General features: G+C 42.5%; 1 protein-coding gene across 1 annotated transcript; it reads left to right on the top strand.

The window, feature by feature from the left end:
• Nucleotides 1-9,702: 9,702 nt before the first annotated feature.
• LOC112615997 (thymosin beta-15A-like) lies at nt 9,703-13,018 on the top strand. The gene is made up of 3 exons (XM_025372954.1): nt 9,703-9,808; nt 11,542-11,658; nt 12,564-13,018. Exons 2-3 carry the CDS (start codon nt 11,559-11,561, stop codon nt 12,599-12,601), a joined length of 138 nt encoding a protein of 45 aa, XP_025228739.1. The 5' UTR covers nt 9,703-9,808; nt 11,542-11,558; the 3' UTR covers nt 12,602-13,018.
• The last annotated feature ends 2,620 nt before the right edge of the window (nt 13,019-15,638 follow it).

Below are 15,638 nucleotides of genomic sequence, written 5' to 3'. Positions count from 1 at the left end.
CCAGCTACCCCTGCTGGTGTTCTGTGGGTGACAAAGATTTGAAAACTCCCTGCGACAGATCTCCCAGAGAAAGGGCAGGCCACCATCTTTGTTGTTCGGATGACTTAGCCATTGCAGCCTTCAGGCTTTGGAGAGCCCAAATTGACCAGGGCCAGAAGCGGTACCCCAGCACAGTACAGCTGCCTTATGAAAGCATGGCCACACTGCTTTTTTAAGTGGGCGCCCAATCCCCTTTCTCATCACTGGGTGGGGCCTCCCAACCAGGGTCTCTAGCTATACCCATTGGTGTGTCTCTGAAGTTTCAGGCCTCCATGGGATGGAGCTCCCAGGGAGAGGGGTGGGCCACCATCTTTGCTGTTTGGGTAACTTAGTAGTTCCAGCCTTAGGCTTTGGAGTGTCCTAGGTGACCAGGGGCTGAAGCAGATCCCCAGCACAGCACAGCTGCTCTATGAGAACAGCTACTTTTTAAAGCAGGTCCCCAATCACATTCCCCCTGACTGGGTGAGACCTCCCTACGGAGGTCTTTAGCCACCTCCAACAGTTGTATTCGGGCTGGCAACAGGCCCATACCTCCTTGGGATGGAGCTCCCAGAGGGAGGAGCAGTCTGCCATCTTTGCTGTTTCATAGCCTTCACTGGTGATACCTCCAGGTACTAGAACATCTGAGGTGACTAGGGACTGGAGTGGACCCCCAGCATAGCACAGCATCCCTGTAGAAAAGTGGCTAGACTGTTACATGGGTGCTCATTCCCATACCTTCCTCACCAGACAGGTCTTCCAGGACTGGGACTCCAACTACCCTCCTGCTAGAGCCACTAGCAACTCAGTAACTTCCTGGACAGAGTCTCCAGGGGCAAGTGAAAGCCTCTCTGCCTCTGCTTTGGCAGTGAAACCGTCCTTGCTAACTTCGGACTAACAAAGAAGCAGAGACTCTAAGTGTCTTATCCACACCTCCAACAAGCTACACTTAACCCAAGGAGAGGAGGCCAGTTTGTCTCTCACGGGTCCCACATACCATCCACTGCTTGTCACCAGACAGGGAACCCCTGGCTTGAGCTTACAGCACAGAAACTCTATCCTAGGCTAACTGCACTGAGCTACTGCTGACTCACATTTCTCTGGAGTGGAGCCCCCAGGAGACAAGTAAAGTGGTGAAGCAGCAAGCAAGCTGATGTGGAGCCCAGAGGTTCTGGCACAGGACCATCTGTAGCAGAGAATGGCCAAGCATGGCCACCCCTTCAAGCTCAACATGCTCCCATAAGAGACTTTAGCACTATGGGAACTGTCTGACCTGATGTGTGCAGGGCAGTCTTGCACATCAGACAGGGCTGGTCAGACCTGAGCACTCCTTGGTCTGCTGTCCTCTCCCAGGGCCGCAGCCTGGCCACACCTGCTTACAGGGCAGTCTTGCGTGCCCTAGGGGCCCACACCATAGCTTCTGTGCTGGTGGATCATGCTTGACTGGTGGAGAGCTCCAGTATGGCAGCTCCTATGGCCGTGCACCAGCCTGCATGTTAACTCCCAAGCCCACAGCAGCTACTCCCAAGCCCACAGCAACTCCCTACATCACTCTGCAGGCACCTGTCTGCACGGGTGGGTTTTGCTTTACTTGCCCTGCCAGCATGTGAGAGTGCAGTAGGCCCCCAAACCCTGCCGACTACCATTGGAGATGAAGCCTTGGTGGGAAGAGAGCCAGCAAGCCTCACCTCACCAACAAATAGCGATCAGGGGATCTGCCCATACCCTAAGCAATCACTCCTGCTTGTGGGGCACAGGAAAGGCACCCAGACCTGAGCTAGCCAGCACTCTGCCCCAAACCAACATTACCTCCATTGTAACAGCCCACACAGTCTCCAGCAGCGGCCCCCTGCTCCCTGCTCCCCACAGCTGCTTTGCCTCTGCTGCTGTGATGAATGCCCACAGGGAGGCAGGCACCTCTGCATCCACTAGCACTTGGCTGCAGCTACTGCACCTTGATCCCCCCAGTACAGTAGATTCCAAATGTCAAGGAGCCAGAGAACAAAGCTGGGGCCCAACACAAGTGCCCAGAGGTAGAGCATGCAGTCCAGGGGTTGGGAGCTGTACGTTGGCCCCCTAAAATCTTCCAGAAACAAAGCCAGATGGCTGAATCCACCTTATACCACAATCAAATCCTCAAGGTCATCAAATAGGATAAAAGAAAAAAAAAAAACCCATCCAAAGGTCAGCAACCTCAAAGGTTGAAGGTAGATAAGCCCACAAAGATGAGAAAGAATCAGTACAAGAATACTGAAAACTCAAAAAGCCAGAGTACCTTCTTTCCTTCAAATGATTACATCACCTCTCGTGCAAAGGTTTGGAACCAGGCTGAGGCTAAGATGGCTAAAATGATAGAAGTATAGGAAAGAAGTTCACTGAGCTACACAAATACATTGTAACCAAATGCAAGGAAGTTAGAAATCACGATAAAATGTCTTAGGAGATGACAAACAAAATAGCCAGTATAGAGAATGTAACTGACCTGATAGAGCTGCAAAACACACTACAAGAATTTCAAAATGCAATCACAAGTATTAACTGCAGAATAGACCAACAGAGGAAAGAATCCCAGAACCTGAGGGCTGTTTCTGAAGTAAAACAAGCAGATAACAGTATATAAAAAAGAATGAAAAAACCACCAAGAAATATGCAATTATGTAATGAGACTGAATCTATGACTGCTTGGTGTACCTGGAAGAGATGGGAAGAATGGAATCAACTTGGAAAACATATTTCAGGATGTCCTCCATGAGGACTTCCCCAACCTAACTAAAGAGGCCAACATTCAAATTCAGGAAATGCAGACAACCCCAGTAAGATGCTCCATGAGAAGATCATCCCTAACACACATAATCATCAGCTTCTCCAAGGTTGAAATGGAATAAAAAATGTTAAAGGCAGCTGGAAAGAAAGGCTAGGTCACCTATAAAGGGACACACATCAGACCAATAGCAGACCTCTCCGTGGAAACCCTACAAGCCAGAAGAGATTAGGGGCTAATATTCAACTTTCTTAAAGAAAAGAAATTCTAACACAGAATTTCACATCCAGCCAAACTAAGCTTCATGAGCAAAGGAGAAATAAGATCCCTTTCAGACAAGCAAATGCTGAGGGAATTTGTTATCACCAGACCTGCCTTACAAGAGTTCCTGAAGGAAGCCTTAAATATGGAAAGGAAAGACTGTTACTGGCCACTACAACATCACACTGAAGTACACAGCCCAGTGATACTATAAAGCAATCACATAACCAAGTCTGCAGCTAACATCATGATGAAAGGATCAAATCCACATAGATAAATACTAACCTTAAATGTAAATGGGCCAAATGGCCCAATTAAAAGACACAGAGTGGTAAGCTGGATAAAGAACCAAAACCCATTGGTATGCTATCTTCAAGACACCCATCTCACATGCAATGACAGAAATAGACTCAACATAAAGGGATGGAGACAAATCTACCAAGCAAATGGAAAGCAGAAAAAGCAGGTGTTACAATCCTAGTTTCTGACAAAACAGACTTCAAACCAACAGAGATCATAAAAGACAAAGAAGGGCATTACATAATGGTAAAGGGTTCAATTCAACAAGAAGATCTAGCTCTCCTAAATATATATGCACCCAACACAGGAGCACCCAAAGCAAGCTCTTAGAGACCTTCAAAGATACTTAGACTCCCATGCAATAATAATGGGAGACTCACTGACAATATTAGACAGATCATTGAAGTAGAAAATTAACAAAGACATTCGGGACCTGAATTCTGCACTGGATCAAATGGGCCTGATACACATCTATGGAACTCTCCACTCCAAAACAACAGAATGTACATTCTTCTCATTGCCACATGGCACATACTCTAAAATTGATCACACAATTGGAAGTAAAACACTGCTCAGCAAATGGAAAACAACTGAAATTATAACAAATAATCTCCTGGACCACAGCTCAATCAACTTAGAAATCAAGACTAAGAAATTCACTCAAAATCATACAATTCCATGGACATGGTAATTGTATTACAATTCCATGGACATGGTAATTGTATTACAATTCCATGAAAGACTTCTCCTGGAAGATTTTAGGGTAAATAATGAAACTAAGGCAGAAATCAAGAAGTTCTTTGAAAGTAATCAAAACAAAGATATAACATACCAGAATCTCTCAGACACAGCTAAGGTGTGTTAAGAGGGAAATTTATAGCACCAAATGCCCACATCAAAAAGACAGATTGATCTTGAGCTAACAATCTAACATCACAACCAAAAGAACTAGAGAATCAAGAGTAAACAAATCCCAAAGCTAGAAGAAGACAAGAAATAACCAAAATCAGAGCTGAACTGAAGGAGACAGAGACACGGAAAGCCATTCAAAAGATCAATGAATCCACGAGCTGGTTTTTTGAAAAAAATTAATAAAATCAGTAGGCCACCAGCTAGAGTAATGAGGAAGAAAAGAGAGATGATTCAAATAAACACAATCAGAAACGGCAAGGGAGATATTACCACTGAGCCCCAAAGAAATACAAACAACTATCAGAGAATATTATGAACAGCTGTACTCACATACACTAGAAACTCTAGAAGAAATTGATAAATTCCTGACACATACACACTCCCAAGACTGAACCAGGAAGAAATTGAATTCCTGAACAGACCAATAGTGAACTCTGAAATGCAGGCAGTAATAAATTAGCCTAGCAACCGAAAAAAAGCCCAGGACCAGGGGATTCACAGCTGAATTCTACCAGATGTACAAAGAAGAGCTGGTACCACTCTTACTGAAACTATTCCAAAAAATTGAGAGGGAGGGACTCTGCCCTAACTCATTCTATGAGGCCAGCATCATCCTGATATCAAAACCTTGGAGAGATACAACAACAACAACAACAAAAACTTCAGGCCAATATCCTTGATAAACATCAATGCAAAAATCTTCAACAAACTACCAGCAAACTGAATCTAACAGTACATCAAAAGGCTTACCCACCACAATAAAGTAGGCTTTATCCCTGGGAGGCAAGGTTGGTTCAACATATGCAGATCAATAAGTATGATTAATAACAGAAATAGAACGAAAGACAAAAACCACGTGATTATCTCAATAGATGCAGAAAAGGCTTTCAATAAAATTCAACATCCATTCATGTTAAAAACTCTCAATAAACTAGGCATTGAAGGAACATACCTCAAAATAATAAGACCCATATATGACAAACCCACAGCCAGCATCATACTGAAAGGGTAAAAGCTGGAAGCATCCCCCTTGAAAACCGGCAACAAGACAAGGATGCCCTCTCTCATTACCATTACTCCTATCCAACATAATATTGGAAGTTCTGGCCAGGGTAATCGGGCAAGAGAAAGAAATAAAGGGCATCTGAATAGGAAGAGAGGAAGTAAAGCTATCCCTGTTGCGGGAAGTCAGGGACCCCGAACGGAGGGACTGGCTGAAGCCATGACAGAAGAACATAAATTGTGAAGATTTCATGGACATTTATTAGTTTCCCAAATTAATACTTTTATAATTTCTTACACCTGTCTTTACTGCAATCTCTGAACACAAATTGTGAAGATTTCATGGACACTTATCACTTCCCCAATCAATAACCTTATGATTTCCTATGCCTTTCTTTACTTTAATATCTTAATCCTGTCATCTTTGCAAGCTGAGGAGGATGTATGCCACCTCAGAATCCTGTGATGATTGCATTGGCTGCACAAATGGTTTGTAGAGCATGTGTGTTTGAACAATATGAAATCTGGGCACCTTGAAAAAAGAACAGGATAACAGCAATGTTCAGGGAACAAGGGAGATAACCTTAAACTCTGACTGTCGGTGAGCTGGGCAGAACAGAGCCATATTTCTCTTCTTTCAAAAGCAAATAGGAGAAATATCGCTCAATTCTTTTTCTCAGCAAGGAACATCCCTGAGAAAGAGAATGTGCCCCTGAGGGTAGGCCTCTGAAATGGCTGCTTTGGGGGTGGCTGTCTTTTATGGTTGAAGACGAAGGAATGAAATAAGCCCTGGTCTCCTGTAGCACTCCCAGGCTTATTAGGACGAGGAAATTCCCGCCTAATAAATTTTGGTCAGACTGGTTGTCTGTTCTCAAACCCTGTCTCCTGATAAGATGTTATCAATGACAATGCGTACACAAAACTTCATTAGCAATTTTAATTTCGCCCTGTCATGTGGTCCTGTGATCTCGCCCTGCCTCCATTTGCTTTGTGATATTTTATTACCTTGTGAAGCATGTGATCTCTTGACCCACACCCTATGCGTACACTCCCTCCCCTTTTGAAAATCGCTAATAAAATCTTGCTGGTTTTACGGCTCAGGGAGCATCATGGAACCTGCCAACATGTGATGTCTCCCCCGGACACCCAGCTTTAAAATCTCTCTCTTTTGTACTCTTTCCCTTTATTTCTCAGAGCAGCTGATGGTTAGGCAAATAGAAAATAACCCACATTGAATATTGGGGGTGGGTTTTCCCCCGATAATCCCTGTTTGCAGATGACATGCTCCTATAACTAGAAAACACCATTGTCTCAGCCCAAAAGCTTCTTAAGCTGATAGGCAACTTTTGTAAAGTCTCAGGATACAAAATCAATGTGCAAAAATCACTAGCATTCCTATACACCAACAACAGTCAAGCCAAGAGCCAAATCAGAAATGGACTCCCATTCACAATTGCCACACAAAGAATAAAACACCTAGGACTACAGCTAACTAGGGAAGCGAAAATTTTCTTAAAAAATACAATAGAACTACAAATAAAAAAGGAGAGCTTCTCAAATAAATCAGACAACACAAACAAATGGAAAGACATTCCATGTTCATGGATAGGAAACATCAATATCATTAAAATGGTCATACTGCCCAAAGCAATTTATATTAATAGATTCAATGCTATGCCTATTAAACTATTATTGACATTTTTCACAGAACTAGAAAAAAATATTTTAGAATTCACAGGGAACCAAAAAATAGCCAAGGCTATCCTAAGCAAAATGAACAAAGTTGGAGGCAAACCATACTACAGGGCTACAGTAGCCAAAACCGCATGGTACTGGCACAAAACAGGCACACAGACCAATGGAACAGACTAGAGAAGCCAGAAATAAGACCACATATCTACAATTATATGATCTTTGACAAACCTGACAAAAACAAGCAATGGGGAAAGGTTCCCTATTCAACAAATTGTGTTCCCATAAGTGGTTGCCATATGCAGAAGATTAAAACTGGACTCTTTCCTTACATCATATAGAAAAATTAACTCAAGATGGATTAAAGACTTAAATGTAAAACTGAAAACTATAAAAACCCTGGAAGACAACCTATGCAATATCATTTATGATGTAGGCACATGCAAATATTTCATGACAAAGATGCCAAAAGCAATTGCAACAAAAGCTTCTGCACAACAAAAGAAACTATCAATAGACAGACAACCTACAAAATGGGAAATAAATTTTTGCAAACCATGCATCTGATAAAAGTCTAATATCCAGCATCTATAAGGAACTTAAATAAACATACAAGAGAAAAACAAACCCCATTAAAAAGTGGGCAAAGGATGTTAACAGACACTTTTCAATAGAAGACATACATGTGGCCAACAATCATATATTAAAAAAATGCTCAACATCACTGATCATTAGAGAACTGTAAATCAAAACTACAAGGAGATACCATCTCATGCCAGTCAGAATGGCTATAATTAAAAAGTGAAAAAATAACAGATGATGTCAAGGTTGTGGAGAAAAATGTATACTTGTACACTGTTGCTGGGAGTATAAATTAGTTCAGCCATTGTGGAAGACAGTGTGGCAATTCCTCAAAGACTTAAAGACAGAAATACCATTTGACCTGCCAATCCCATCACTGTGTATATACCTGATGGAATAGAAATTGTTCAATTATAAAGACACATGCACAGGTATGTTCATTGCAATACTATTCACAGTAGTAAAGACATGGAACCAACCTAAATGCCCATCAATCATAGACTGGATAAATAAAATGTGGTATATATACAGCATGGAATACTATGCAGCCATAGAAAAGAAAGAGATAATGTCCTTTGCAGGGACATGGATGGAGCTGGAGGCCATTATCCTTAGCAAACTAATGCAGGAACAGAAAACCAAATATCGCATATTCTCACTTGCAAGTGGGAGTTAAATGATGAGAACACATGGATACAGAGGGGAACAACACACACTGGGACCTGCCAGAGGGTGTAGAGTGGGAGGATGGAGAGGACCAGGAAAAATACCTAATGGGTACTACGCTCAATATCTGGGTGATGAAATAATCTGTAGAACAAACACCCATGACATAGTTTAGCTACGTAACAAACCTGCACATGTACCCCTGAACTTAAAAGTTAAAAAAATACGCTGGAAGTTACACATCACATTCAGGATAGGAGTACCCCTGGGGAAGAGGGAAGGTGAATGGAAATGGAGTGAAGGTCAAGGAAACCTCAATTTTTTTTCTGTAAAGTTTTCATTCCTTAAAAGAAAGACAAAGTAAATATACCTAAATGTTAACAACATTGAAATCTGAGTAGTGGAAACACTGGTGTTTATTATATTTAATGCTAGGGACATTGTAGGTACACAATTAATATTATTTGTTGAATGAGTATGCTTTTCTGTTTTAAAAGTTTCTCCAACAAGCATACACAATTTTCAAATTAACAGAAAGTGCTACAAGATCAAAGAAAAGGGAATGAAGTGAGGTGGGGAAGGCTTGAGAAATCCCTGTGGAAAGAGTGATTTCTAATCTATATAAATCTGTACCACCATACATGGGGTGCAAGCTAAAGACATAGTTCTACCTCCACCTTACCTTAATGCTCTAAGGTTCTGGATAAGCATCCAGAAAATGATCTTGAACACTTAGTCCTTTCAAGTAAATACAGGATCCTCAATTTTCTCTTCCAATAGACACTGGGTGGTGCTATTGTCCAAAAATTCCTCCCCGTCACAGATTTATTACTTCAATCTATAGACATCTCCACAACCAATGTGTCTTGTGGGCCAAAGTGCTAGGGATTGGGGATATAAAGGTGAATAGCTTCAGTTGTTCTGTGATTATAAACTGATTGCTATCGGGTTCCGTGGCCGAGAAAGTTGCAAATGTGACTGTTACATTTTATAGGAGAGCACTACTGTCACAGAAATGTCCAGTTGTAGGGGTGAATGGCCCTGAACCACCCACCCTCACCATGAGCATCCCTACTCCACGACCTGGCTAAGGATTAGAGCAGACAACACCGAGCCCCACTTCCAACCTACTGTTAGGTTTTCATAGCGTCCTTAGGCCCCAGTGGCTATAAAAAGCCCAGAGAGCCTAAATACCGGTCATTCGGCTTGGACTTCAGTGTTCCAGATGCTCTAAGCTCACTGGGCAAGATGTGTCTGCTTAATGCAGAGGTCTCTGTTATTGTGAAAGAGTGAGGGTACTTAGGATTAAGGGAATGTGGACCCTCAGGACTAAAGCAGTGGGAGAGGCCTGGGAGGTGGAGCCTGGGGAGGCGGGGTCTGCTCTGATGTCACCAAGCTCCTGATCATAGAGGAGATGGTGGGCAGGCTCTGGAGGCTGAAGCGGAGGAGGGGAAGGAAACGAGTCCGGAAACCCTGGGCCAATCAGACAGGGCTGGGGCGGGGTCTGCTGCAGGGCTTAGCGCTGCAGTCCTCTGGCGGGAACGCTAACCTGGTCCAGAGCGAGCCTGGGTCTCAGCCCCGCGGACAGCTTTTCACGAGTCTTCAAGCCTTCAGGTGAGGACCTGTGGCCCCGCAGGAGCCAGAGGACCATGGGAACAGGGAGGCCTCGGGGTCGCGAGGCGGAGGATGCCGCACCTTCGGGAGCCAGAGGGGCCGGGGTTGGGACTGGCGCTTTGCGTCTGCGCCGCCGCCAGGCCTGGCGAGTCTGCGCCTTTGCCTGCCCCGGGCGCCGCCTTCTGCGCGCGAAGTCCAGCCCTGCAGGGTGCAGGTCCTGGGAACAAGACCCAGGGATAGGGGGTGGGGACAGACCCTTAAAAGCGACCCGTCCGCGGTAGCTGCATGTCGGAGGCTTTGAGGATGAGGAGTTTGGGGGCCGCCCGGAATGGGCCCTCTGGGGCTGGGCCCTCGTTCCCTCCCATCCCGTGGCCGTTACGCTGGGCGCCAGACAACGCTAATAGTTATTTGAAAAGGTATGCAAGCTGCTCCTGACAGACTGGCCTATGCACCTGGCCCTGCTGTTATTTATTTGTTAGTTCCAGTTTCCCAGCTCGGAGCTTGGCGTCTGATCGCTTGGCAGAGGAGGGTCTTAGGGTAACCTCGATGGAATGGAGGCATGTTCGGCACTTCTGGCTGCTTGGGGGCCTCTCCATTCTACTCCAAGCACTAGACATAGTATCTTACTCCACCAGGGTGGGGCCGGGCTCTCTTATGAGAGCTCTGCCTTCCGATTTCTGGGATACCCTATTGTCTCTTTTGGACAAACTCGGGATGCTCACAGGGCACCAAGCATTTGGTCAGGTCCATAGCCACGGACTTCTGAGTCTCATCTCCTTGCCTGTCTCTTTGCAGAGAAAACATGGTGAAAGAAGACTCACTTCTATTTGGTTTATCCCATTCTGCTGAAGTCATGGGTCTGAGCCTAGTTAGCTATCTCTTCTTACAACGTTTACAAACCAGTGCCACAAGGAGCTATTATGAGGCGTGCACTGCCTTAATGTACTATCGTCTTTGGGGATTTAAAATAGAAATTAATACAACTTATGCCACTCTGTTTTGTGTGCTGCTCCCCATCTCTCAAGAAAAATGCCAAAAACCAAAAGTAATTTAATAGAAAGTGAAGATGCTCAAATAGTGCTATCTCCTGTTACAAAATAATTACCTGTTTAAAGTCAGTCTTTACTTTTTCTTCTATCCCTATCTGCTCTTGTGCTTCTATCACCTCCGTTTTACTCTTGCTGTGATTTTAAGAGTCCGACATACTGGCTCTGGGTTTCTAGGGCACCTTGGTTTATAGTGCGTTCTGATGTAGTGGCATTTACTGCCTATCAGAAATGGGCTAATGATGTAGAGTTGAAATTATTTTAACAAAAATATAACTTTTTTTTTTAATAGAGACTTGCTCTGTTGCCCAGGCTGGAGTGCAGTGGTGCAATCTCGGCTCACTGCCACCTCAATCTCCCAGGTTCAAGCAATTCTCCTGCCTCAGCCTCCCGAGTAACTGGGATTACAGGCGCACGCCACCATGCCTGGCTAATTTTTGTATTTTTATTAGAGATGGGGTTTCACCATGTTGGCCAGGCTGGTCTTGAATTCCTGACCTCCAGTGATCCGCCCACCTCGGCCTCCCAAAGTGCTGGGATTTTCTAAGATGTGTTGCTGTTTTTCTGTTGAAAATAAGCAGGTAGAATATACACTGATAGGAAATGTGAATTTTTTTGCTTGTGACCCATTAGTCTGAAGATAGTTCTGCCATGTACGTTTTCTTAAAAATGTTTTTTTCTTTTCAGGCTTTCTTCTAGTCAAGATGAGTGATAAACCAGACTTGTTGGAAGTGGAGAAGTTTGACAGGTCAAAACTGAAGAAAACTAATACTGAAGAAAAAAATACTCTTCCTTCAAAGGAAAGTAAGTCATGGGGGGTTCTGATGGAAACAAACAATAGAGAAAGTTAATAGGTTCACTAAATAAACCTATCTTCTAGTAAATTTTTGATGCAAAGTAAGCAATAATTAGAGTACCATGGTATTTAATGCAGCGGTTAAAACTATCAAATATTTTTCTTCTGGTTCTCATATGATGGGGGCCCAGTAGTGATAGGGGAATAAAAAACTAGATTCTTGTTAGAAAATTATTAAAACCACGTTAAAACCAATCTTGGGATATTGGATGTAGCACTAAAAAACACTTAGTTTTTGTCTACTTTTGGGTATTTGGCATTTTTCTGCATTTAGAAATTTAAGTCCATAATATCCCTAAATAACCCTGTAGACTGCAGTTTTGGCTTTCTATATCTGATGACAAGATAAGGTGAGACAACAAATTTAGATCTTGGTGTACTCAAAGCTCTCAGATTCAAGGGATGGGTTTTGCCCTCTGGAGTTAGACCCTGCTGGAGAAACTCTAAACATATTCACAAAGGCTGAGGGGCACTTTTTGTTATTTCACTTTTATTTGAGAGTTGCAACATTAGTTAAAATTATTTGAAAGTGTCTAATTTCCTAACTGTGTAGTGATAGATAAATCTGAAGAAAGTGCTTCACTTACTCCTCTGTCTTGAATAGTCTAAAAAAATGACAACAGCATTTGGAAAAACAAACCCTACAGTTGATGTAGTTTCTAATGAATGTTCAGGTGGTTAACATACACACGCATGCACACACACACCCCACTGTGAGTTTTGTGGTTAATGCCTTGGCATTCTAAATTTAAAGCATGTATGGCAGCCTTCAATGATTTACAAAGAGCTCTTTTGGAAGAAGCTGAACTTAGGAAAATTCTTTTGTAATGTTTTGTTTCTTTTATCCCCCCAGCTATCCAGCAGGAGAAAGAGTGTGTTCAAACATCGTAAAATGGGGATCTCCTCCAAAGAGCAGATTTCAACATTGTCTGACAGTCTTGGTTTTGGGTTTGTTTTTTTGTAACCCTATGTGTTTGTAAAGATTTCAGGCATCTTCTGATTTCTTCTCAACTGTATTCCCTGGCTAAGAGGTCAGGGGTAGTGAATGTTTCCTTAAGTTCCTTTTTAAACTTCCCATTGGTATGTAAATTCCAAATGGCAGATGCTGTCAATAATCTTGCCATTGATGACCTTTGTGTACGTAGTCCTTGCACCTCATACAGGATAAGCCAATTTTAACTTTCTACAATGGATGCCTCAATTGTTTTGTAATCTTCATGAGGTTGCATCTTTTTGCAGCTTCTTATAGTTTATTTTCACTTCCAATGTAGCAATAAAATAATAAATATAATAGTTATCGTGTGACTGTTGTGGTTCATTCTGGTAGGTAGTTTAAGGAATGAAAAGTACACAGGGCTACCCTTTCAGCCGAACAAAATGGTTGAAGGAAAACTTTTAGCAGATTATTCCTGGGGGGAAATACTCAATTCTGTCCAGGTCCAGTGAGTCCTGACTTGAGGATGGTAGGTGCTTTTTCTTTAGAGTTGGAATCACAGAGTTAAGAGAACCTTGGGAAAGAAGGTCATGTGGACTAATCTCCTTATTGCAGAATGAAGCAATGAAAACAGGGTCTGATGTGATCTGCTCAAGGTGAATAAGGGCTGGAATTCAAGCTTGGCTCTCTTTCCTTCTGGAAAGTATTTTTCAGCTTAATGGGAGTTAACATCCAAGACTGAACTTGGATGGAGAAAGGAGCAGGAGGCACTTCCTAACAAACACCATATTAAGCACATCACATCTTCTAATGACCTGTAGCACCGAACTTCTGGTATGATTTTTTCTACTGAGCAGAATTTGCTGTTTTATGAACTAAACATTTCTAGTGTTCATGGTGAGCATAAATGCTATGGATGAATTTTGTCACCTGTGACCCCCCAATTCATATGTTGAAACCCTAATCCTTAGTGTTATTGTATCTTTAGATAGGTTGTTTCAGAGGTAATTTAGGTTATGAAGTGATAACAGTCAGGGCCTCATCCAATAGGACCATGGCCTTATAAGGAGAGAGAGACCAGTCTGCAACTTGCGAGGACACAGCAAGAAGGTGGCTATCTACAAGCCAGGAAGAGAGCCCTCACCAGAATGTGACTGTGCTGGACATCGACTTGAGATTTCTCGACTCTAGAACTGTGAGCAAGTAAATTTTTGTTGTTTAAGTCACCTAGTCTATAGTATTTTGTTATGGTAGCCTGAGCTAATACAATAAGGAATATGTATAAATGCATGCATTTTAATTCCTGCCTTTAAACAATACTTTTATACCTTTTTAAAAATTATTATTTTATTTTATTTTTATGAGACAGGGTCTTGCTCTGTCACCTAGGCTAGAGTGCAGTGGTACAATCATAGCTCATCGCAGCCTTGACCTCCTGGGCTCAAGCAATCCTCCCACCTCAGCCTCCCTAGTCCCTGGGACTACAGGCACATGACGCCACACCCAGCTAATCTTTCTGATTATTAGTAGAGATGAGATCTCGCTATGTTGCCCAGGCTGGTCTTGAACTCCTGGGCTCAAGAAATCTGCCTGTCTCAACCTCCCAAAGTGCTGGGATTACAGGCATGAGCTACCATGCCCAGCCTACTTTAATCACGTGTATAAAAACAAATCACCTATATCCCACCAATTAGAAGTATTAACCATCCAGACTTGTGATCTATTAATGTACATATCTTCCTACAAAGACAGATTATACCGTTCATACCTATTTTCAACCTCAAGTATTATCTTACCTCCCCCTTTCTAAGGGCTCACATTCTTAAATAATCAGTGGGATTACATGAAGTGGAAGCTGTTTTCTCTGCTATAGCTTAAAGTTTCAAAATCAAAACAGTAGGTAGGTCAATTTTGATCAAGTGCTGATGAGGTGACACAGTCACAGGGCTTAGTGTAGCCAGAGAATTTGAACCTTGGAAGTAACCATGTTAGTCAACAGTACCTTATCTTCTACTTGAGGCAATTGTCCAGTAGAGTTGCTCAGCTCCTTGCAGTTCTCTGGAAGTGCACCTTTGTTTTACACTGAAGTCTGCACCTCCATGGTATACAAACTGTTCACAGGAATAGTATACATTTCAACGGGAATTCCTTGATACGGATCATGTTGACAAAACTTAATGAGGGTATCCTTGATCTGCTACTACTGTTTTTCTTGGTATGATGCTTATAATTTGTTAGTTACATGATGCACGCCAATTCCTTTAGTTCCTTCTTTCAGCAAAACACACCATTAGATCACCGATGCTCACTTATTGCCCTTTACCTGCTTTCAGCCACAGAGACGGATAATCAGATGTATTCATTTCCCATTCCAGTCTTCAACATCAAGACCTATTTCTCCTTTCCCTTGCCTATAATTTGTCTATGTCAGTCACCCTTACACTTCTAGTCAGCATTCCACAGCTGGATTATGGTGCATTTTAAACATTTCACTACGCTCCGGTATACTTTCTGAATTTACAAAGGCAACACACAAGAAGAAAGTCCTAATCATTCAATGTTTACAAAAATGACTACTCACGAGACTAAGTGCTTAGAACTGTATGCAAGAATTAACATTCTTTAGTGGGACATTTTTATGTCCTATGGAAAACTTCTGGCAAGTTCATGCAGCACCAATGAGCCTGATAGAAATAAAGTGATTGAGGGAAATGCAGTGTTCTTCAAACAACTCCACAGTTACTTTTTATCCCTGCAAAGGCAAACAGCTCTGAAAAGAGGCTTCAGCTTCCATAATTTTGTTAGGGATGTGTAAGACAGTCTCAAAGCACCACACGGGGACATTTGTTGCAGTTAATTTTGTGAAAGATTTTTTCAGTCACTTTTGGAAGCAAACTTTTTTATTCTTTTTGAAATACTTTTATGAGATTTTCTTAAAATTCAAAAATAAGTACTAATCCTGATAAGGTGGGTCAATGGCCCTAAATCCTTAGT

Source organism: Theropithecus gelada, chromosome X (assembly GCF_003255815.1).
Source record: "Theropithecus gelada isolate Dixy chromosome X, Tgel_1.0, whole genome shotgun sequence".
Taxonomy (NCBI): Eukaryota; Metazoa; Chordata; class Mammalia; order Primates; family Cercopithecidae; genus Theropithecus; species Theropithecus gelada.
The sequence above is the reverse complement of the archived record's forward strand: the minus strand, read 5'-3'. Positions and strand labels throughout refer to the sequence as shown.

Excerpts from the sequence above, each read along its gene's own strand:
- LOC112615997 (XM_025372954.1), top strand. The coding sequence starts at position 11,559 with ATGAGTGATAAACCAGACTTGTTGGAAGTGGAGAAGTTTGACAGGTCA. Across the intron at positions 11,659-12,563 it reads TACTCTTCCTTCAAAGGAAA|CTATCCAGCAGGAGAAAGAG; the intron begins GTAAGTCATGGG and ends TTATCCCCCCAG.